Genomic DNA, 22,888 nt, shown 5'->3' with positions numbered 1-22,888 from the left:
AAACAAAGCAAATAACTAAAAGTTCATTGTTAGGGTTTACTTGCTTTTTAACTGGCACTGCTAAAGTTGGTCTAGGTCAGGGGTCTCCAAACTATGGCCCTCCAGTTGTTCAGGAACTACAAATCCCATCATGGCCTAGTCATGTCTCATGGGAAGTGTAGTTCCACAACAGCTGGAGGGTGGCAGTTTGGAGATCCCCGGTCTAGGTGGTCATGAAAGTGTTAAAGATGTAAAGATGCAAGTACAGACTTTACATCCCTAAACATCCGTGCAGGGCACCACAGACTATTTACAAGGCAGGCAGAATATTGGCAGAAACAATCAGAATGAACCCTTACCTGACTGGGAGAAAGGCATGCATTTAATAGCCTGTGCAATAAAAATACTTTTCTGATACTTAACAGCGCTGCAGCATCAGATTCCTCTTAAAATGTATTTACAAATTGATACAAGTATGTAGTGTATGCAAAATATATATTCAATTTATCTTACACATACAAAAAGGATACGAAAAAGTCCAGGACAAGAACACCAAAGCTGCCAATCAGCCAAGGCAAATGGTGCATAATATATTGGTTCTTAGTGTGTCGAACAGCAGGTAACTTCAAAACAAGACTTAATCCGTATGTGACGTTTCCAAGCATTGCCAATACAAACAACATATAGGAGGTTCCCTCTGTAGATTTCCTCTGGAACTGTAGAAGAAATATAAATAAATAGGAGTCTGTATACTCACATTAGCAATGTAAGAATGACAGTATCACAAGTGTCACACAGCATACAACCCAGCCATTCTGAGCAAGAACCTCATAAAATGTAAAAAAGACACTTACATTTTTATAGAGTTGGGGAAAACGAGAACCCAAATAAAACACAGAGGAAACATATCCACAAATGAATCCGGACATTTCGGTAATGCCAAGTGCTTTCTATAATAAATTGAGTAACATTAATATTTTCATTAAAGTGGACCTTTCAGTAACTTTAAAAGTCTATATAAATAAAAAACACAACTCAATCATTTTTAAAAAGAGGTGTACCTTTAAACAATTCAATTACAAACCATTTTTTAAGCTCCTACCTGACCCTGCCTATGGTGAGATCATGTCATAAGCCTGTTGCAGGCAGGAGGAAACCATTTCCTCAGTATATACCCCTTCTCCCCATGCTCAGATAGCAACATTGTAACTTTGTAGCAAGTCAACAGGTAAGGCCCCTTTCACACTTGTGCGACTTGTCCTGCGATTTGGGACTGCAAAGTCACATGACAAGTCATACTCCATGATTTCCATTGAGTACCGTTCATATCTGTATGACTTCAAGTCGCAACCACTTCAAAGTAGTCTCTGCTCTACTTTGGGCCGATTTTAATGCGTTTTGGAGGTCCAAAGACATAGGCATTGCTTCAAGTCCAGTGAAAATTGCGGAAAAATCATGCAACTTTTAGGTTGAACAAGTGTGAAAGGGGCCTACTAGGCTGCAGCAGGGCTTGATCTGTGTCAGACAATCATATACACAGCCATGAGCTGGGCAAGTAACCGTATATACATAATTGTCATCACTGAGCCAGCATCTCAGCTAAGGATGCAGATGCTGGATGATGCCTAACAAAGATGTCTCCTTCTAGAGAGAAGAGAAAGTTAATGTCAGATGCAGTACCATGATCACTCCGTTTAAGCTTACCATACATGTGTTTAAAGTGCAAGTCAAGGAAAATGTAAATGGGGGGGGGGGGGATATAGAACTTATTTTATTTTTTTTTTTCCCCCAAGAAACCTAGAAAAAGCATTGCACCCCCTATTAATGGCTGCAGCTGCTGGAACAGGTTACATTTTCCACCCTAAATTTTAGAGCTTGGCAAAGGTCAGGTCAGATTCAGAGTCACCCACTGGGGTTGATTTACTAAAACTGAAGAGTGCAAAATCTGGTGCATCTGTGCATGGTAGCCAAACCAGTATCTAACTTCAGCCTATTTAATTAAGTTTTGACAAAATAACTGAAAGCGGATTGGTTTCTATGCAGAGCTGCACCAGATTTTGCACTCCAGTTTTAGTAAATAAACCCCATAATGTTGCAATTGTGTATGCATGCACTATTTCTAACTTGCTATTATAGAAAATATATATATATTTGGGATCGACCAACATCGTTTTTCAGGGCCGATACAGATTTTTCAGCCACACTTCTGGCCGATATTATTTGCCGATATTCTGCGCGATATTTGCCGATATTCTGCACATTTAAAGTTTTGATTTTTAGGTCTCGCAACTGTGCATTCTCCCGCGGGTTCACCATACCCCTGTGAGGCTTCATGCCATGGGCCTCCAACCCGACAATGTGTGCAATAGATGTGAGAGGAATGTGAGGGATTTAATACACTTATTGTGGAGATGTCCGAAGTTGCATCGGTATTGGTCGGCTGTGACCTCCACTGTCAATAGGGTTTTGGGTTTGGACATTCACGTGGTTCAGGATAGATATCTAAGGGAGGCTGCGGCTCGGGCATTGTTCCAGGCTCGACTGCTTAGACTTAGGCAGTGGATTTCGCAAGAACCCCTGACCTGCAAGATGTGGTTGGAGCAGTAAGGATCCACTCTGCGCATGGAAAAATGTATCTACCAACACAGGGGTTACCCGTCCAAATTCCTAAAGATCTGGGGGGTTTGGCTGAATTCTCCTGGCATGGCTCCCACGGACCTGATACTAGAACGTTTGTTGCTTTGATCACCGTGAGCCTCGCCTCTGAATTGCCGCTCTCTATGCCTGGATCTGGGTGCCTGGCTAGATGGATCTGTAAACCAATTTGTGCCTTCTTTGCTGATCTTTTTGGCTGCGTTTTGTATGTTTCAATGTGTGATTTCTCAATCTTTTTTTTTGATTCGAAAAAAAAAAAAGTTTTGATTTTTATACTGTCCTTTTATTTATTTGATCACTTTTATTGCAGTCACAAGGAATGTAAGACCCCAAACCCCTCTTTTGCACTTATAAAAGCTTTAAACACCAAGTTTGGCTGTTTTGAATACGGTCATTTTTTTAAAAATCTGACCACACAACCATTTAAAGCAATAATTAGCAAGTTTGTGGCTGTTACTTCAAAAAAGTGAATATCGGCCTCAAATAATCAGTCGATCCCGAATGTATGTATGTATGTATGTATGTATGTATGTATGTATGTATGTATGTATGTATTCATTTTTTAATGAAAACCAACCACCTTCATTTTTGTTTTAATATACAGTAAACGTGCCTTTGACTCTGAATCTGTTTTTTTGCTACAGGTTTCAATGTAACCACTTGTGCCAATCTCCAACTGCTGATTCATCTGTCAAGGTGAAGCAGAACACATTTGTTGACAGTTCCACTGAAAGATTGTTTTCATTGCGAAGGGTATTTTCTAATAGCCCTTTTTAGGCATGAACAGGACATTAGACAGAACACTTCACCAAAATTCTATAGCAAAAGGGAAATCTGTAAATTTAAAGAAATACTTCCTTAACAACTGTTATATCAAAAGAAAAAAAAAAAAAAAGAAGGAAGAAGATGTAAATATACTTTAACAGTATCACTTTTAGGTTTGGGTTACCTGATCTACTTCTAGATCTGCAGTTTTCTCAAAGCTCCTCAGAAGCAGTTGACTAGGGAGTATTATGGACAATGTAATAAATAGGAGGACCCAAGCAATGCACATTCCTTTAAGGCTTCCACTACCTGCAAGAAAAAAAATAAATTAAAACATTTGTAAAAAAGGTAACACAAGCTACCCCCCCCCCTTCCCCCAAAAAACAAAACTCAACATTGGCAAAGTTTTCCAGAGTAAGAATCTGCAGACATTGGAGTTGGCAAGGCAAAGTTGTTGCTTATCATGGGGCGCATTATCTAAGTATCATAGGACATGCTTATTTGAGACCAGTGATTACTGCCTCCCTGATGCGGTTTAGGTCCACAATCCTGCACCTAACTTGATTCAAAGTTCCTTTGAGCTGCAGTGATGACAACACAACAAATCAGGTTGCTAGGGGAAGGAACAAGAGGAGGAACAGACGCTGACAGGAGACCCCAGAAAAGGAGTTTCGGGGCTGCCTTGTGCAAAACCATGGCAAGTATAAAATGTTTTTCTTTTTAGAAAAAGAATTAGGTTGAGAATGGTTTTAAAACCTAGCTGTATGGCTGTAGTGTTCAGGGGCAGTTTTTTTTTTCAGCTGTTTAAATCCAAAATGTGAAATCTGATAATATCCAATAAATTTAGCATTGAAAGCAGGTGCATGGGAATGGAAGTGTATACAAAACATGCAATAGGTCAACAAGCAAGCACACACGAACAGTTAGATCTTGTAAAAAACGGAATTTTTGTAAAATCTTACCTGTAAAATTCCTTTCTCTGAGTCCTCCGACAGTCGCCGCCCACTTCATATTCATCACCAATGGGGTTATGTCCTTTATTCCGTAGGAGTAGCTAGGCAATAGAATATGTTAGTACAAAGACTTAACATATCCCACCCCCAGGGGGTGGTCCCCTCAGTACATAACCCTCCACTTCCTGCATCCAACTCAGTTTCAGTGGAATAGCAGTAGAGAGTACATCAAAACCCCAAAAGAGGGGCGGGGGCGGCGACTGTCGGAGGACTCAGAGAAAGGAATTTTACAGGTAAGATTTTACAAAAATTCAGTTTTCTCTTACGTCCTCCGACAGTCGCCGCCCACTTCATATTCATCACCAATGGGGATGTCCCAAAGCAGTGTAAACATAAGGGGTGGGAAGAACACAGCCGCGCCCAAGGCAACGCCGTCTCCCCATCAGAGAAAGGAACCTTACCAAAGGAAGGAAACCAGTTGGGCATAAGAACAAAACACTCGCTCAACAGGAGCAAGAAAACCCAGGGAAAAAACAAAAAATCCCAAAAAGCCAAAGAACCCGTAACAAGGGCTCTAGGGAACTGCCGCACTAAGAACCTTGCGGCCAAAGGAAGCATCAGCCGATGCCTGAACATCTACTCTGTAGAATATCGTGAAAGTGTGTACGGTCGACCAAGTCGCCGCCTCACACACCTGGGCCACAGAGGCCCCATGACGACAGGCCCAAGACATACTCAGAGATCTGGTAGAGTGCGCCTTCACAGGTACAGGGGGAACTTTCCCCCTCAAAGCATAGGCCTGATCAATGGTCCGTCTGATCCATTTGGCGATTGTAGAAGCCGACGCCGCCATGCCCTTCCGAGGACCTCCCGGAAGAACAAACAAGGCATCCGACTTGCGAGAAGACTCAGTCGATGTGAAATAGACTCTAATCGCCCGGACAACATCCAAGGAGTGAAGCAACACCTCCGTCGGATGCTTTGGCTTCGCGCAAAGCAAAGGTTTGACAATGTCCACATTGAGATGAAAGTCCGAAACCCTTTTTGGAAGAAAAGAAGGGTTAGGTCGCAAGACCACCTTGTCCAAATGCACAACCAGACACGGAGACTTGTAGGACAAGGCTGCCAGCCCCGACACTCGTCGAGTCGAGGTGATAGCCACCAAAAAGGCGACCTTCTTGGATAACAAAGACAGCGAGATCTCCCTGAACCTTTCAAAAGGAGCACGCTGCAACACTGATAGAACTAGATTCAAGTCCCAAGGGGTAAGAGGTTCCCTCCTAGGAGGGATCAGATGACGTACCCCCCGCACAAAAGTGCTAACCAAAGAATCAGATGCCACAGGCCGTCGAAAAAGAATGGCCAAAGCAGACACCTGACCCTTGATCGTGGCCAGCGCCAGACGCTGGTCAACACCCGTCTGAAGGAAGGGCAACACCCTAGACACCGAATAAGTGTCAGGAGAGAAACCCCTGGATACGCACCAGGCAAAATACGCCTTCCAAGTACGGTAATAAACCTTCCCCGAGGAAGACTTCCTCGCATTTATTAAGGTGTGAATGAACTCAGGGGAAAGACCCCTGTTCTTCAGGACCTCGGTTTTAACAGCCAGGCCGTCAAGGCCAGCGACTGTAAAGCAGGATGGAAGATCGGTCCTTGCGACAGAAGAACTTCTCGAAGAGGCAGACGCCACGGGGCGTCGATCGCCGGATTTACGAGGTCTGCGTCCCAGGACCGGCGAGGCCAGTCCGGTGCCACAAGAATCACCGTGGTCGGTTCCGCGAAGGAACCTGGACAGCAATTGAATCGGCGGGAACGCATACATCAGTCGGTACTGATGCCACGGGGCAACCAACGCGTCCGACGCGTCTGCCCGAGGATCGCACTCCTTGCCACGAACCGTGGTACTTTGTAGTTCAGACGAGACGCGAACAGGTCTACCTCCGGAAGACCCCACCTCGCGCACAACATCTGGAAGACAGCCGGGTGAAGGGACCATTCTCCCTGGTCCAGGGTTCGACGGCTCAGATAATCCGCCTGCCAAATTTTCACCCCCGGAATGTGACCTGCCGATATTGCCGGGACATGCGTCTCGGGCCAAGACAGAATCGCGGCCACTTCTCGAGCCGCCCGGGCACTCCTGGTGCCCCCTTGGTGATTGATGTAAGTCACCGCCGTGGCATTGTCCGTCTGCACCCGAACCGGGTAGCCGTGAAGATTGTCCGTCCAACGACGAAGACAGAGGAGTATCGCTCGCAGTTCCAGAACGTTGATCGGAAAGGAGGATTCCTCCGTCGACCAAACACCCTGGGTGGACAGAACGCCCAGAACACCACCCCAGCCCGACAGGCTGGCGTCCGTGGTGATCACCGTCCACGAAAGGGGACGAAAAGACTTGCCCCCCGATACTGAGGGGGATAGAAGCCACCACAGAAGATCCCTTCTGGTCTGAGAACTCAATGACATCTGGAGATCCAGAGACTGCGGACGCCCGTCCCACCTGGACAATATCTCCGCTTGGAGATCCCGCGTGTGAAACTGGGCGAAGGGAAATCGCCTCGAAAGCCGAGACCATCAATCCCAGACACCGCATGCACGTCCGAATGGACGAAGATGGAACATCCCTGAGGGACCTGACTGCCTCCTGAAGAGCTGCGAGTTTTTCTTCCGGCAGGAAGACCTACGCCTGGACAGAGTCCAGAATCATACCCAGGTAAGAAATCCGAACCGATGGGCACAATGTCGACTTTGGAAAATTGATCGTCCAACCAAACTTCTGCAGAGTCTGCAACGTGACGGACAGATCCTTCTCCAGACTCTGGCTGGTCGCAGACCGAACCAGAATATCGTCCAGATACCCCAGAACCGAAATGCCCTGGGCCCTCAACAAAGCCAGAACCGGTGCCAGCACTCTGGTGAACACCCTTGGAGCAGAGGCGAGACCAAAAGGCAACGCCACAAATCGGTAATGATCTTCCGCTATGGCGAATCGAAGGTACCTCTGGTGACCCTCGAAAATCGGGATGTGAAGACACGCATCTTGCAAGTCGATGGAAGCCATGAACTCCCCCGGAACCAGGGCAGCCACCACCGACCGCAGGGATTCCATGCGGAACTTGCGCACCCGCACAAGGCGGTACAGCGCCTTCAAGTCCAGAATCGGACGCACCTTGCCCTCCTTCCTGGGCACGGTGAGCAGATTGGAATAGAACCCCCGAAATCTGTCCCGATGAGACCCCGGGACCACCACTCCCTGAGCCCTCAGGTCCTGCACCGCTAGATGCAGGTCCCGCAAACGCTCCGGGGATAACAGAAGACTTGAGGGAAAAAATCTGCTCTCCGGCCGAGAGAGAAACTCGATCTAGTGGCCAGATCGAACGATTTCCTGTGAAGTGGGTGAGGGCGCCCCTTCAGGCCGCACTGTAGTGGGCCGCAGAACCGGATTGGCCGGACCTTTGCTTACCTGCCCACAGCTTCTTGCGGGAGCCTTGACCCTTGGACAGCTTGTCCCAAAAATGTGACCGAAAGGCACGAAAGGACCCCTGAGGGGGCCGAAAGAAATCATTCTGTTTTCCAGGAGCCGTCTTCGTCTAGTGGGATTGAGGTAAGAGCGTGCTCTTACCCCCCATGACCCCTTTAATTAGGGCATCCAGGGATTCGCCAAAAAGGCGAGAACCATCAAACGGCAGATTGGCCAAGGTCCTACGTGAAGATTGATCCACAGACCAACACTCCAACCAAACCAGGCGGCGAGATAACACCGCCACACTGTGTACACGTGTAGCCAACGGAACCATATCCAGGTCCGCATCACACAGATACATGACACCCTGGTGGATTTGATCCACCATATCCAAAGTCGCCTGGGGGGCAGAATCAGCCCCCAGGACACGCCTAAGCACCTGCGTCCAGTTCGCGACCGCCTGGGCCGCCATAAGTGAAGCAATAAAGCTTTCAACATAGAACCCATAACAGAACAGGTACGACGGGCAAAGGACTCCATCCTCTTGTCCGCGGCATCCCGGAACACCGGGGTGTCTGCAGCAGGAATCGCAGTGGACTTGTTCAAAACTGCTAACGCCTGGTCCACCGGAGGTGGGACACACCAACGCCCATCAGTAGCGGGCGTAAAAGGATAGCGCAGCTTGAACCTACTTGGCACAGCAAAAGGTTTGCGTATATTACGCCATCGTTCTTTCACAGCGCGCTGAAAATCATCAGTGCATGGAAACATCTGCGATGATATGCGACTTTTCTGCGTCCCATAAGCCGCCAAGGCAGCAGGAGGACATGTGTCCTCCTCCAAACGCAGAGTTTGCATGATAGAAGCAACCAATTCATCCATGAGCGCAAGCTCTTCAGACGAGCCAGGGGGAGAATTATCAACCCCCTCTACCTCAGCCTCCATTACTGACCCTATAAGGTCCCGGGAGGAACGAGACCCCGATAAGGAGATCTCTGCCCCAGCAGCCCCAGTACCATCACCCTCTTAAAACAGAGGAAATTGAAAACTCTGGGCCTTTTAGAGGATTGAGCAACCACCAGCATTTGCACCTGAGTCGCAAGGCTAGCCACAATCGCAGCCAAATCCCCCCCCCGGGGGGGGGGGGAAACCGCAGTCCCCTGGCTTCCCCCTAAATTGGCAGGAAACTAGTATTCCTGAAAATCCATGCCCTTGTAACAGCAAAAATAAATGGGTGACCGCCCCTTTAAGAGAGCGCTGCGATCGTAGCCCACTCACACCAAGCATCCCACACAAGGGACCCCCACAGGGACAAGTATACCAAGGCAGGATACAGGGAATAAAAAGAAATGAACCTGGAGAGATCGGTGCTGCTGCTGCTGCCTGCGGTGCTCCTGAAGGAAAGGAAATGCTGGCATACAGGGCGCTCTATGAAAGCCTATGGAGGCTACAAGAAAAAGACCGCCATGCATGTAAAACATGCGGCCGGAGCGATCGCAGTCAAAATGGCGCCGTTTGGCGCCGAAACTGCCGCTCCCACACCCCATGAGGGAGAAGTAAAACACACCATCTGCCCAAAAAAAGGAACATGGTAAACCGCCGCAGCGGCGCTGTAATGTGCCCCAAGCATGAGAACCTCAAGCCCCACAGCACACAGCCGTTCACACAAACAGAAAACTGACACAGAGTGCAGCCAGCCCCCCCTCCTGCAGCCCACAGCTTGCAATGTGAGAGATAGGGAAAACGTAATAGTGTGAACACAGGGCAAGGTACACAGTCCCAGACTGACACCCCCCAGACAGACAGGTCCCCACATAAATGCACTTACCTCTCACATGGCGTGGGGGACCCGCACAGGCGAAAAAACCGCTGCACATGAGGCAGGGAGAGTCGCATCCAGGACGCATCAGAAGGTGGGTTGAGAAACCGCACAGCGTCCAGTGAGGTAGCCACCTCACCTAGCATCCCTGCACGGAACAGGGATGGGTCGTTCAGATAACTCAGGAGCGATACCTGACTGAACGCTCGATGGCGGGCTGAGAAGCCACTGACCCACAGCCTGCTACCAGGGGGGTCAGCCCGAGACGCAGCCCGCATGATCCTCTTCATCAGAAGAACTAACTAACGCTGGTAAAATAACAGCTAACAAGAAAGAGAGAAAAAAACTCAAATAAAATCCAAAGAAAGGAAAGAGAGCTGAGACAAGGTGCCCCAGCACAGAAACTTCCAGCTACTCCTGACAGCTAGACAAATGAAACTGAGTTGGATACAGGAAGTGGAGGGTTATGTACTGAGGGGACCACCCCCTGGGGGTGGGATATGTTAAAAGTCTTTGTACTAACATATTCTATTGCCTAGCTACTCCTACGGAATAAAGGACATAACCCCATTGGTGATGAATATGAAGTGGGCGGCGACTGTCGGAGGACATAAGAGAAATTCTGTTTGTTCCAATTTTTCTCTTGTGGATAATGGGATTTTTGTACTTGCCAAAATATCAATTTCTTGTGGTCTGTTGAGGGACACATGAATTCAGAGACTGTCCAGTTATCCTGCCACCTATGAGAAGGTAAAACAAAAAAAAAAAAAAAAAAAAAAAAAAAAAAGTCCAGGGCAACTCCACTTTCTCTCAGCATGCCTCAGTTTTGTACACCAAAAAAAAAAAAAAAAAAATATATATATAAGATATAGATAAGATATAAAAGACTCCTTTAGAACCCTCAGAGGATAAGAAAGAAAATGCAAATGAAAATAATGGGATTTTTGACTTACCGTAAAATCAATTTCTCTGATGTTCATTGACAGACACAGCTCCTGATCTTCATAACCATTGGGTTATACTGTCCCCTACAGTAGTAGGACCCTAGGCAAAAAAAAAAAAAAAAAAAAAGGAAGAAGGTCTTGCTCTGCCTATGGGCAGTCCCAGGGGGTATACTCCCTCTCTCTGCTATAGGTACTCCGTTTTGTTACAAGCAGTGTCAGAATTACAACTCCACAGAGGGGAGGGAAAACCCTTTCCGAGGCCCATCCGTGAACACAAATAGTGAGTCTGACTTCCTAAAAGACTCAGTAGCTGCCAGGTACACCCCAATTGTTCAGACCACATCCAAGGCATGCAAGGGAATTTTCTTCAGATGTTTTGGTCTGGGACACAGGGAAGGCAACACAAAGTCTTCATTCAAATGAAAATCAGAGACAACCTTTGGAAGGGGCGAAGAACCACCTTATCTCTGTGAACCACCAAGTAGGGTGAAAGACAGGATAACGCCACCAATTCCGACACCCTGCGCACAGAGGTGAAAGCCACCCAAAAAGGCCACCTTCTGGGACAGCGTAAGCAGGGGAATCTCCCGAAGATTCTCAAAATGAGGCTTCTGGAGAGCTAAGAGCACCAAATCAAGGTCCCAAGGCAGCAACAGAGACTGCACTGGAGGTGTCAAGTGCCTAACTCCCTGAAGCAAATTATACACCAGGGAGTTTGTGGCCAAAGGCTTTTGAAATAAGACCACTAAGGTCAACACCTGACCTTTGATAGTACTCAAGGCCAGTTTCTGCTCAAACCCCCGTTGAAGGAAGGTAAAGATCTGAGCCACTGAACAAGAGCGAGGATGAACCCCAACAGACTCACACCACGTAATGTACATCTTCCACTTACTACCATAGATCTTCCTAGAAGTAGGTTTCCTAGCTTTTAACAGCCTTGAAAACACAGGCTAACGACTGTAATGCAGGACGGAAGATTGGTCCTTGGGACAGCAGATCCTCCCTGAGAGGAAGCTTCCAAGGAACGTCGGCGACCAGCAGCACCACATACGCGTACCAAGCCTGCTGAGGTGAGTCCAGGGCCACTAAGATGACCTGAATCTCTTCTGCCTTGATCCTGCGTAGAAGTCTTGGCAGAAGCTTGAAAGGAGGGAAGGCGAAAATCAGACGATACTAACCCCACGGGGCCACCAGTGCATCTGTGACCGAGCCACAAACATCTGCACCTTTCGGTTGAGCCAGGAAGCCAATTGATTCACCTCGGGGATGCCCCACCGGAGACACCTCCGGATGAAGGGACCACTCCCCTTGGTCCAATGCCTGCTTATTAAAAAGGTAATCCGCCTGCCAGTTTTCCACTCAGGGAATGTATACGACAGAGGGCTGGAACAAATCGATCTGCCCACCTTAGAATGCCGGCTACCTCCAAACCTGCCAGTACACTTCTTGTGTCCCTCCCTGGTGACTGACATAAGCCACGGCCGTGGCATTGTCCAATTAAATACGCACTGGACATCCCTGAAGACGATCTGTCCAATGTTCCAGGCACAGTCTGATCACTCAGAGTTCCAAGACATTGATCAGTAGTCTGGACTCTTCCAGTGTCCAGATCCCCTGAGCAGAATATTTGCAGAGGACACCTCCCCAACCGGACAGGTTGGAATCCGTGGTTACCACTGTCCAATACAAGGGCAGGAACCAGAGACTACTGATTCTGGTCCCATTTGGGCAGAATCTCCCTTGCAGAGACCTTTTCTGGAACTGTGCAAAAGGAACTGCCTAGAAAGGTAGTCACCATCAGGCCCAGCACCCGCATGCAAGTCCGGAGGGATGACCATCTGCTGGACAGCCGAAGACAAATTGTAGCCTGTAGTTTTGTCCAGAGGAAGGAGCACTCTGGCTAAGGCCGAGTCCAGAGTCAGACCCAGATAGTCCAGCTTGTGGACGGAATCAGAGCAGGCTTCTGAAAATTCAGAATTCAGCCAATCTCCCTCAAGCTCTTATGGCGATTTCCAGGCTTTCCACCAGAGCAGTAGGAGACTTCGTTCACAGAAGGAGTATGTCCAAGTAGCCCAGTACCGCGATCCCCCATTGGCATAACAATGCAAGCACCAGAGCCAACACTTTTGTGAACACCCGAGGAGCAGAGGGAAGACCAAAGGGTAAAACGCCAAACTGATAATGCTCCTCTCCCATGACAAAGCGGAAGAAGCGCTAGAGACCAACACATATTGGAATGTGAAGGTAAGCACCCTTGATGTTGATGGAGGCAAGAAAATCCCCCTGATGCAGGAAAGCCACACCCGTGCAAACAGATTCTAATCTGAACTTCTGCGCCCGCACAAAGCAGTTCAGGGCCTTAAGGCAGGTATGTCCAATTCTGGACCTCACTTCCCAGGGACAGTAAAACCCCTGAAAGCATTCCAAAGTCGGAACTGGGACTATCACCCGTAAAGGTCTTGAACAGCCCAAAAAAGAGCCTGTAAGCAGACCTGGGACAGTCGCACATCAGAAGGCAAAACCTTACCAGAGGGTAAGAAACTCAAATATGTGGCCGGACCAAATGACCTCATGGACCCACTTGTTCTCATACCAGGGAAGTCCACGGGTTCGGGAACCAGTGAAGCTATACCCCCACCTCAGATACAGGTGGAAGCGCACCTTCCTGCTGAAGGGGCCTTGTCCACAGTTTTAAAGAAGCTTGCACTTGACTTGCCAGACCAAGTTCGCTTGGATCCTCCAGAGGAGGCCCCGAAGGGCTCTGATCCCTTGTAGGTCTATCCTGGAGGTACGAAACAACTTCCTATGAGCCGAGAAGAAAGGCCCACATCTACAAATGGAGGGTCCTTGCCCTCAATAGCCTACAGAAGAAAAAGGTACTCTTTCCCCCACTGTGAGACCTTTAATGATGTCATCAAGGGTAGCACCAAACAGGCGATCTCATCAAAAGGAAAGATCTGGTTAGAAGTCTGGTCCGCAGACCAGCATTTGAGCCAAAAGACACGCCAAAGGACCACTGCCGAAACAGACCCGAGCCACTAGGGGTAGCCGCATCCAAAAAAGGCACCACAGATAAAGTGCAGCCCCTGGACCAGCAGGTCCACCAGCTCAACAAAGGCAGGGGGAAGCTACCCCCCGCCTTCAGGTCACGGCGTAAAAGCTTAGCTCACTCAGTCAAAGTCTGCGACACCAGGGCAATGGTGAATATGTCTCAGTGCCGAACCAGCCAGGGTGTACAAATTGCGGGCCACTGCCTCCGGCTTCCTGTCAGCTGGGTCCTTAAAGGCCGGGGACTCTTAAAACCGGAATCATGGTTGCCTTCCTTAATCTGGAAACTGGAGGGTCCACCACCTGCGGAATAGTCCACTTCTTAAAAAGGGATTCCTCATAGGGGTATCGCCTAGCAACTTGCTTAGGGACCCCAATGGGAAGCATTGGTCGTCACAAACTCCTCAGCGACAATTCTGCCAAAATAGGAGGGAAAAGAAAACGAATTTGCCGCTCTGGATGGCTTGTGCCAAAGGGAACCTGCACCTATAGCTGTGTCCCTCCAACCTAAAAGTCTCAAGCACAGATACAATCAGTGCGACCACCAGAGCCTTTTTCTGGGGAGTTACAGAAGTGCAGAATAATCCTCACTATCTGAGGATTCAGGGCACTTAGTCGCAGACACAGCAGGGTGACCCATGTCCGCGGCGGCCAAATCGATTCAGGATCTGAGGAGACAGATGAGGCAGGGGGGCGCTTTTATGCCAGCCTGTCGCCCAAAAACCACCTCCACAAGGGACTCCAGGACCACCGTCAGTGCATTGATGGATGCATGGGACCCGAAGGGCTCCGCAGCCACGGAGAGGGGGGGGGGGGGGGAAATCAGGTGGGGAGATGTGCTCCAAAGACTTCATGAGTCACCAGGGGGACCCCAAAAAAAAAAAAAGTGTAAAACACTGCTAAGGGACAACCCCCACTGCTCTGGCAGCACCACCCGGTTGCCAGTCACAGAGCACCAATCGATCCTCCGTAGAGAGGGACAGGACCCCACCAGACTCACCACCCCGCAGAAACCAGGCACCACAGCCACCAGGAGAATCTGCACTGCACGAGCGACGATCAGGAAACTAAAGGATCCAGGAGACATGACCGCCACTATTTTCAATGGCAAACCAGCGCAAAATAGCGGCCAGAATACACAAACCTGACCGTCGGGCATCGAAGCACACAGGCTACAAGAAGGCGGCCCCACGTGGCACCCAGGGATGCAGGAGGGATCCCTAGGCCTCAAGGACAGGGAGTCCTGGCAGGAGCCCCCACTAGGTACAACCCCCCCCCCTATGCACAGCCGATCGTCCGGTCGCATACCCCCCACGCCAGCATAGCGCCCTGCCCCCACCCCAGGAGGTGGCCAGACCATCCACACAGCCTCAGCCCAAGTAGGGATGGGGGGGGGGGGGGGAGAGACACATTAGGAGGGTGCCTGAGGGGGGAAGTAGGGGAACCCGGGGGTCTGACCGTCCCAAGGAGGGTCCCACGTCCACCCCAAAACCCTCCAGGGGGAGAGGGGGGGGGGCAGCTACTCACCACACCAGAAACCAGGCAGGAACTGCTCCAGACAGAAGCCCTCACTATTGGAATGGCCAGGAGGAAAGCTGCGACTCGGGCCAAGACCCAGTCATATGCGACCTCGCGGGGCATTTAACTCGCAGGCCAGCCCCCGTCCGGTGGGCATATGTCGCGGCCAACCCAGTCACTGCTTAATTGTGGGCACTAAAATTGACTCTGAGTTTGTTCATACCTTGCAAGTAGTCCACAGCCAACAGGCAATAAGGGTTTGTTCACACTTGACTAAATTTCTAATGCTCAACAAATGCTCTTATAGCTTTAGTATGGTTGTTAAGACTGGTGTTTTACAAACGTTAAGTTAAATATGCTCTCCAAATGCCCTATGAGCAGTTTTGAAGTGTTTGATGAGGGATAATGTGTTATAAAACCACTCCACAAATGCTTATTCCATTACAGGAAATAACGGAATTTTTGTAAAATCTTACCGTAAAATTCCTTTCTCCGAGTCCTCTGACAGTCGCCACCCACTCATACAGTCTTATGGGTATTGACCTCTTATCCATAGGAGAAAGCTAGGCATAAGACTTGTTAAAAACACGTCTTACATAGACACACCTATGGGGGCTGTCCCACTGGTCCAATACCCCCTTGCTATCAGCCATCCCAACTCAGTTTGGTAGCAAGCAGTTAAAAGTCCAAAGAACCCCAAATAGAGGGGCGGGGCGGCGACTGTCAGAAGACTCAGAGAAAGGAATTTTACGGTAAGATTTTACAAAAATTCCGTTTTCTTACGTCCTCTGACAACCGCCGCCCACTCATACAGTCTTCACCAATGGGATGTCCCAAAGCAGTGTAGACAGGAGGGGTGGGAAAACGCAACCGTCAGAAAGGCAACGCAGCACCCACATCAGAGAAAGGAACCTTACATGATCAGAAAGGTATCCTCCGGTAACATAAAAGCTCAACTGGAGCAACAACCCAGGAAAGCAAATAAAACAAGGGGGGAAACACCCCCAACAGTCAGGGGCAGGCCCTGCAAAACTAGGGCCCCCTTAAGGCACTGCTGCACACAGAACTTTGCGGCCAAAAGAGGCATCTGCTGATGCCAGAACATCAAGTTTATAGAACTTTGAAAAGGTGTGCACAGACGACCAAGTCGCAGCCTTGCACACCTGGGCCACGAAGCCTGATGCCGGAGGGCCCAGGACGCACTCACCGCTCTGGTAGAGTGAGCCTTGACAGGGAAGGGCGGAACCCGTTCCTTAATCAAATAGGCCTGTTCAATTGCCTGTCTGATCCATTTTGAAATGGTCGCCGCAGGACGCAGCCATACCCTTCCGAGGTTCCTCAGAAAGGACAAAAAGAGAATCCGACTTCTGAAAGGATTCAGTGGACGATAGGTAAACTCTGATCGCCCTGACAAAATCCAAGGAATGCAAAGCAAACTCCTTAGGATGTTTGGGAATCGCACAGAGCGAAGGCAAAACAATGTCCTCATTAAGGTGAAAATCAGAAACCACCTTTGGAAGGAAGGACTGGTTTGGTTGCAAGACCACCTTATCCTTATGAACCACCAGGTAAGGGGAGCGGCAGTACAAAGCCGCCAACTCTGACACTCTGCGGCCAGAAGTGATCGCCACTAGAAAGGCAACCTTCTTAGACAGCAGAGGCAAAGAAATTTTCCTGATGTTTTCAAAAGGAGGAGAATGTTGTAGAATGGACAGAACCAAGTTCAAGTCCCGTGGAGGTAGAGGCGCCCTCCGAGGAGGGGCCAAATGACGCACACCTTGAATAAAGGTGCGAATTAACGAGTTAGACGCCATGGGACGCTGGAAAAGGACGGCCAGTGCAGATACCTGGCCCTTAATCATGGTCAACGCAAGACGCTGGTCCACTCCAGATTGCAGGAAGGCCAACACCCTCGCCACCGAGTAGGAACGAGAAGGAAAGCCCCTGGCTCACACCAGGCAAAATAAGCCTTCCAGGTACGGTAATAAATCTTACCAGACGAGGCCTTCCGTGCTTTGAGCAAGGTAGGAATGACCTCTGAGGAGAGACCGGTCTCTCAGGACCTGGCTTTCAACAGCCACGCCGTTAAAGCCAGCGACTGTAAAGCAGGATGGAAGATCGGTCCCTGAGACAGAAGATCGTCCTGTAACGGGAGCCGACATGGAGGCTCGACGGCTAGTTGAATGATGTCCGCGTACCAAGACCGGCGCAGCCAGTCCGGTGCCAACAGAATCACCAACGTGGGTTCCGAGACCAACCTGCGAAGGAACCTGGAAAACAACTGAATCGGAGGAAAGGCATACAGCAGACGATATCGGTGCCAAGGCACCACCAGTGCATCCGAGGCGTCTGCCAACGGATCGCGCGTTCTTGACACGAACCTTCCCACCTTGTTGTTTAACCGGGACGCGAACAGATCCACATCCGGGGATCCCCATTTCGCACACAGCATTTTAAACACCTCCGGGTGTAGGGACCATTCTCCCTGGTCCAGGGTCTGGCAGCTCAAATAAAAATCGGCCTGCCAATTCTCCACACCCGGAATGTGAACTGCCGAGATCGCTGGGACGCGAGTCTCGGCCCAAGACAGAATGCTGGTCACTTCCTGGGCCGCCCAGGCACTCCTGGTGCCCCCTTGATGGTTGATGTAAGCCACCGCAGTGGCATTGTCCGTCTGCACCCGTACAGGGCGGCCCTGAAGATGATCTGACCAGACCAATGGAGCAGGCACAGCCTGATCGCTCTCAATTCCAAGATGTTGATCGGAAGAGAGGACTCCACCGACCAAGTGCCCTGGGCAGACAGGTTACCCAGGACGCCACCCCAGCCCGACAGGCTGGCATCCGTGGTAAGCACTATCCACAGCAACGGCCGGAAGGATTTCCCTTCCGCTACGGACGGAGACTGGAGCCACCACAAAAGATCCAATCTGGTCTGGTGACTCAGAGACACCCTCAGGTCCAAGGACTGAGAAAGCCTGTCCCATCTGGCCAGTATCTCCACTTGGAGAGACCGCGCGTGAAACTGCGCAAACGGTATCGCCTCGAAGGCCGACACCATCAATCCCAGGGACCGCATACAGGTCCTGAGTGACGAGAATTCGTTGTCCCTGAGGGACCTGACCTCGTTCTGCAGGGTCCAGGGCTTGTCCTCCGGCAGAAACACCTTCGCTTGGGCGGAGTCCAGAACCATTCCCAATTATGGGAGACGAACTGAAGGAGACAAAGTCGACTTCTGAACGTTGATGGTCCATCCGAACTCCTGGAGTGTCTGAACCGTAGTGGACAGATCGCCCATCAGACTGACTGGCACTTGATCTTAACAGGAGATCGTCCAGATATCCCAAGACCGCAATGCCCTGTGCCTGCAACAGGCCCAGAACAGGAGCCAGCACTTTGGTAAACACCCTTGGAGCCGAAGCGAGACCGAAAGGCAACGCCACAAACTGATAGTGTTCCTCCGCGATAGCGAATCAGAGGTACCTCTGATGACCCTCGAATATGGGGGATGTGTAAATACGCATCCTTCAGGTCGATGGAGGCCAGGAAATCTTCCGGACTCAAAGAGGCCACCACCAAGCGGAGCGATTCCATGTGGAACTTTTGAACGCGCACAAAGCGGTTCACAGCTTTCAAGTCCAGAATCGGACGCACCTTGCCCTCCTTTCTGGGCACCGTGAACAGATTTGAGTAAAACCCCCCGAAACCTGTCCCGATGTGGCACCGGGACAATTACCCCCTGGGCGAGCAGATCCTGCACCGCCCGATGAAGATCTTGCAACCGATCTGGGGTCAAATGAAGATTTGAGGGAAAGAATCTGTCCGCCGGTCGCGAAAGGAATTCGATCTTGTAACCTGATCGAATGATTTCCTGAACCCACCTGTCCGGAATACGGAGCAGCCAAGGTTGAAGGAAACCACGCAGACGTCCCCCCACCCCAGAAATTGGTGAGGGCGCCCCTTCAGGCAGTGGCGGACTGGGCCTCCGCACCAGCCTGGGCGGCCTTTGGTTTTCCCGCCCAGGGCTTTCTCTGGCCACCCTGGCCCTTGAAGGGTTTCCCCTTGTCCTGCTGCTTGGAAGGCACGAAAGGACCGCTGATTTGGTTTAAAGGAGGGACCCCGCTTACCGCAGAAGGACTTACCCCTAGGATTCTGGGGCAACAGTGTGCTTTTGCCTCCAGTGACACCCTTAACCAACTCATCCAGGGATTCCCCAAAAAGGCGAGACCCGGCAAATGGAATGACAGACACCGTTTTCCTAGAAGTCTGGTCAGCCGACCAACTTTTCAGCCAAATCAGGTGACGGTTAAGCACCGCGACACTGGATAGACGCGCAGCTAACGGGGCCTCATTCAAGCCGCATCGCACAAGTACATGACCCCTTGATAAATCTGGTTCACCATCTCCAGCGTAGCAGGGGGAGCAGAATCAGCCACGAGGGTGCGTCTGAGCACCTTGGTCCAATCCGCCACCGCTTGAGCCACCATGACAGAGGCGAAAATAGGTTTCAGCATGGAACCCGCCACCATGTAAGCATGGCGGGCAAGTGATTCCAGCCTCCTATCCGTAGAATCCCTAAACACCGGAGAATCCTCGTGGGTACCAGAGTGGCCTTGTTTAACCTGGCCACAGTGTGATCCACTTGAGGAGCCACACACCAGCGCGAATCCGTAGGAGAAGTAAAGGGGTAAAGAAGTTGAAACTTTTTGGGCACCACAAAAGTGCGCTTTAAGTTACGCCATTGTTCATTTATAGTTGCATGAAACTCAGCGGGGCAAGGAAAAACCTGCGCCGCCATACGGGATCTGCGTGTACCAAGAGGACACTATCCCCGGAGGATTGGGCTCATCCTCTAAATATATAGTGTTTCCTTAACGGAAAGGATCAGCGCATCCATAGCTGCGCGGTCTTCGGCCGTCCCAGGGGGGGAATCATCCACCCCCACAACCTCCGCCTCTCCTTCAGACTGAGAAGAGCGAGACCCTTCAAGGGGCACGCTACCTATGGCAACCATGTCAGACTCAGAATCAGAAGAAAAAAGAGAGCCTAGGGCTTTTTCTAGCACCCTGTGCGGACATCAGAAAATCCACCTGTGATGACAAAGTCGCAAGTGCAGCAGACAGAGTGGTCAGAGCAGAGGATTCAGAGGACCCTGAACTATCCAACAAAGCTGGGGGGGGGGGGGGGGGATTTGTTGTCCTGGGACTCCATAATACATTTTTTTTTTTTCAAGGTACTGGCCCTTTAAGCGCACTGCGATCCCCCGCAGTACACCGCTATGAGGGACTATGCAAAGCGACCCCCAAGCAGGAATAACTGACAGCCAGAGGTATCCCACAAAAAAGACAGCAAGACAGACCCCACAAGTGTTACCTACACACCTGCCGATCTCCTCTGTGCAGAAAGAGGAAGTGATGTCATCGCAATAGGCTGAACTATGAACTTTAGACCAAGGAAAAATGGTTGCCAATAGACCGTAATGGGAGGCTTCGGGAAAATGGCCGCCGACGTGCTCAGAACAAAACATATTGCCACACACAAGATGGCGCCGCAAGGCGCCAAAATACACTACATGCACTGCTGTATAAGTGCCCACAGTGAGGCCAGCATGCTGCCCACACCTAAAATGGCGGACCAGCGGTTTTTAACGCCGCAGCAGTCGCCGCACGTGTCTGCACCTCCAAAAGCACCATAAAGTGACATAGGAGAGGGACCTCCACAAACCCACATAGCGTACCAGCTGTGAGAGCCCCCGCAGCGACCGGGATCAGGGAGCCCAAAAAATGCACAGACATGAGGGGGTAACACAGACACACAGGACTGCCAGCCCCAGACAGAGGCCCCACACAGAGTGTACTTACTGTACCCGATGGCGTGGGGTGCCTCTCATCGACGGGAAACCTCCCACCCTCAGATGGCAGGGGTGCCGTCAGCCAAAAACGCAGGACGCTAGCAGTGCATGGAGAACCGTGGATAAGGCGTCCAGGCGAGGTAGCCACCTCGCCGGCTGCATCCCTGAGGACAGGGATGGGTCGTTTGCGAAGCCAGGGCAAACACATAGCCCGCTAAACACTCGATGGCGGGCTGGGATTCCATAAGGCCCTCTGTCCTGGAACACCAGGACGACCAGTGCGACTCCCAGCTCCGCCACGCCGTCATCATCTTGAAGAAGTGACTAACTAAACGCTGATAAAATAAACTAAGCTAGTAATGTAAAGAAAAAACACATTTTTTAGAAATAAAATCATAAAAACAGAAGAATAAGGCTGAGACTGTAGCCCCAGCACAGGGAGAGCCTATCTGACTCCGAACTAGGCAGAAGACAAACTGAGTTGGGATGGCTGATAGCAGGGGGGTATTGAACCAGTGGGACAGCCCCCCATAGGTGTGTCTATGTAAATTACTTTGTTTTTAACAAGTCTTATGCCTAGCTTGCTCCTATGGATAAGAGGTCAATACCCATTGGTGAAGACTGTATGAGTGGGCGGTGACTGTCAGCAGAGGACGTAAGAGAAAAACAAATCTTAACGCCCCGCAACTGCCTGCCAGAGAGTTTGGGAATCGTTACCATGCACTTGAATGGGGGGGGGGGGCGTTAAAAGGCTTCAAACGCCTTCTGAATCGACATGAGTCCTCAATTTTGAAGCAACGCTTTGGGACAGAAATGTTTATCAACAAAATCCCACAAGAAAAGTAAGATAAATTAATTTCACTTTTTCAGACTGCTGGAACATTGTATGAGTTTTGTCTAATGAGGACTCTTGTAATTAACAGATTACACAAATGAAAGCCAAACACCTGACAGACAACATGAGTAATGTACTTTTGTTTTTCTGTGGGCTTGGTGCTGGATTGTCTGGGTTGGACATTCCCCGACTAATCAAAGTTTGGGTGCCTGGCTGTTGATTAGCTGTTAATTATATCACGATTAGCTGTTAATTATATTACAAATTGAGTAGATCACTGTTAAATGTACTGATATTACTTTTTTAAGTTTGCGTGGTTTAGGAAAATGTGATCAAGCTCGTGTAATTACAATAATGTCAGTTACAGTTTGCACCCAAGCAAATGTCATCTAGTTCCTGTGTGCAATGCTCAGCTGTAATACCTTGCTCTTGGTTCCAGAGAGGAGGAAGCTGTATCTTGGCAGAAGCACCCAGGCGGTCAGTTACGGTAATGAATCAAGGATTGAGATGTGAACAAAATTCGAGCTTGTAGCCCCTGGAAACCTCCACCACAAGCGCTACCAGACATCACCTCACTCTAAAGAGGATTTATCTGAGGGTTTCGAGGAATTGAAAGTTCAAAGTTTGCAAGAGGGCTGGAATCCAGACTTAGGCTTGGATTTAAAAAGGTTAAACCTTGGGAGTAAAAGGAAAGGATTATTTTTAGCCTCTGATGAAGAATGTGCCCTTCCAAAGAATTAGGCTTTTTCTGCTGGACAGATGGGTACTTTTGCCACTGCCGACAGAGTTCTAGAAAGGGACACTAGCGGCTTTTCGATGGGGTCCTTAAAAAGAAGTGCATCCTCCACTAGATTGACAATCAACGCTTGGTGGGATGCGATACTTATAGATCCACAAAGCCCTCCTCAAATGGATACAAAGCGGACGGCTGCTTAGGAAGGACAACCAGTTTGTCAGGGTTCTTCCAGGATCCCCAATGAAGGTCTGGATGCAATTGTAAGGGCTTTCAAAACAAATTGATGACTCAATGATAGCAAGATCAAATACTCTGACAAACTT

The 22,888-nt window shown here is 49.7% G+C and overlaps 1 protein-coding gene across 1 annotated transcript in view; it reads right to left on the bottom strand.

Annotated features, from left to right (window-relative positions):
• Positions 1–22,888, bottom strand: part of LOC309551393 (lysosomal amino acid transporter 1 homolog) — a 44,658-nt gene that overhangs the window by 3,606 nt on the left and 18,164 nt on the right. The window contains exons 4-6 of the mRNA XM_082251967.1: positions 3,584–3,708; positions 834–929; positions 510–695 (exon numbers count right to left, since the gene is read on the bottom strand). Of these exons, the coding sequence (XP_082108093.1) occupies positions 510–695; positions 834–929; positions 3,584–3,708 (407 nt within the window). The remainder of the gene's footprint in view (positions 1–509; positions 696–833; positions 930–3,583; positions 3,709–22,888) is intronic.

This window comes from Pelophylax lessonae (assembly GCF_965119305.1).
Source record: "Pelophylax lessonae genome assembly, chromosome: 3".
Lineage (NCBI taxonomy): Eukaryota > Metazoa > Chordata > Amphibia > Anura > Ranidae > Pelophylax > Pelophylax lessonae.
This window is presented reverse-complemented; position numbering and strand designations above follow the sequence as displayed.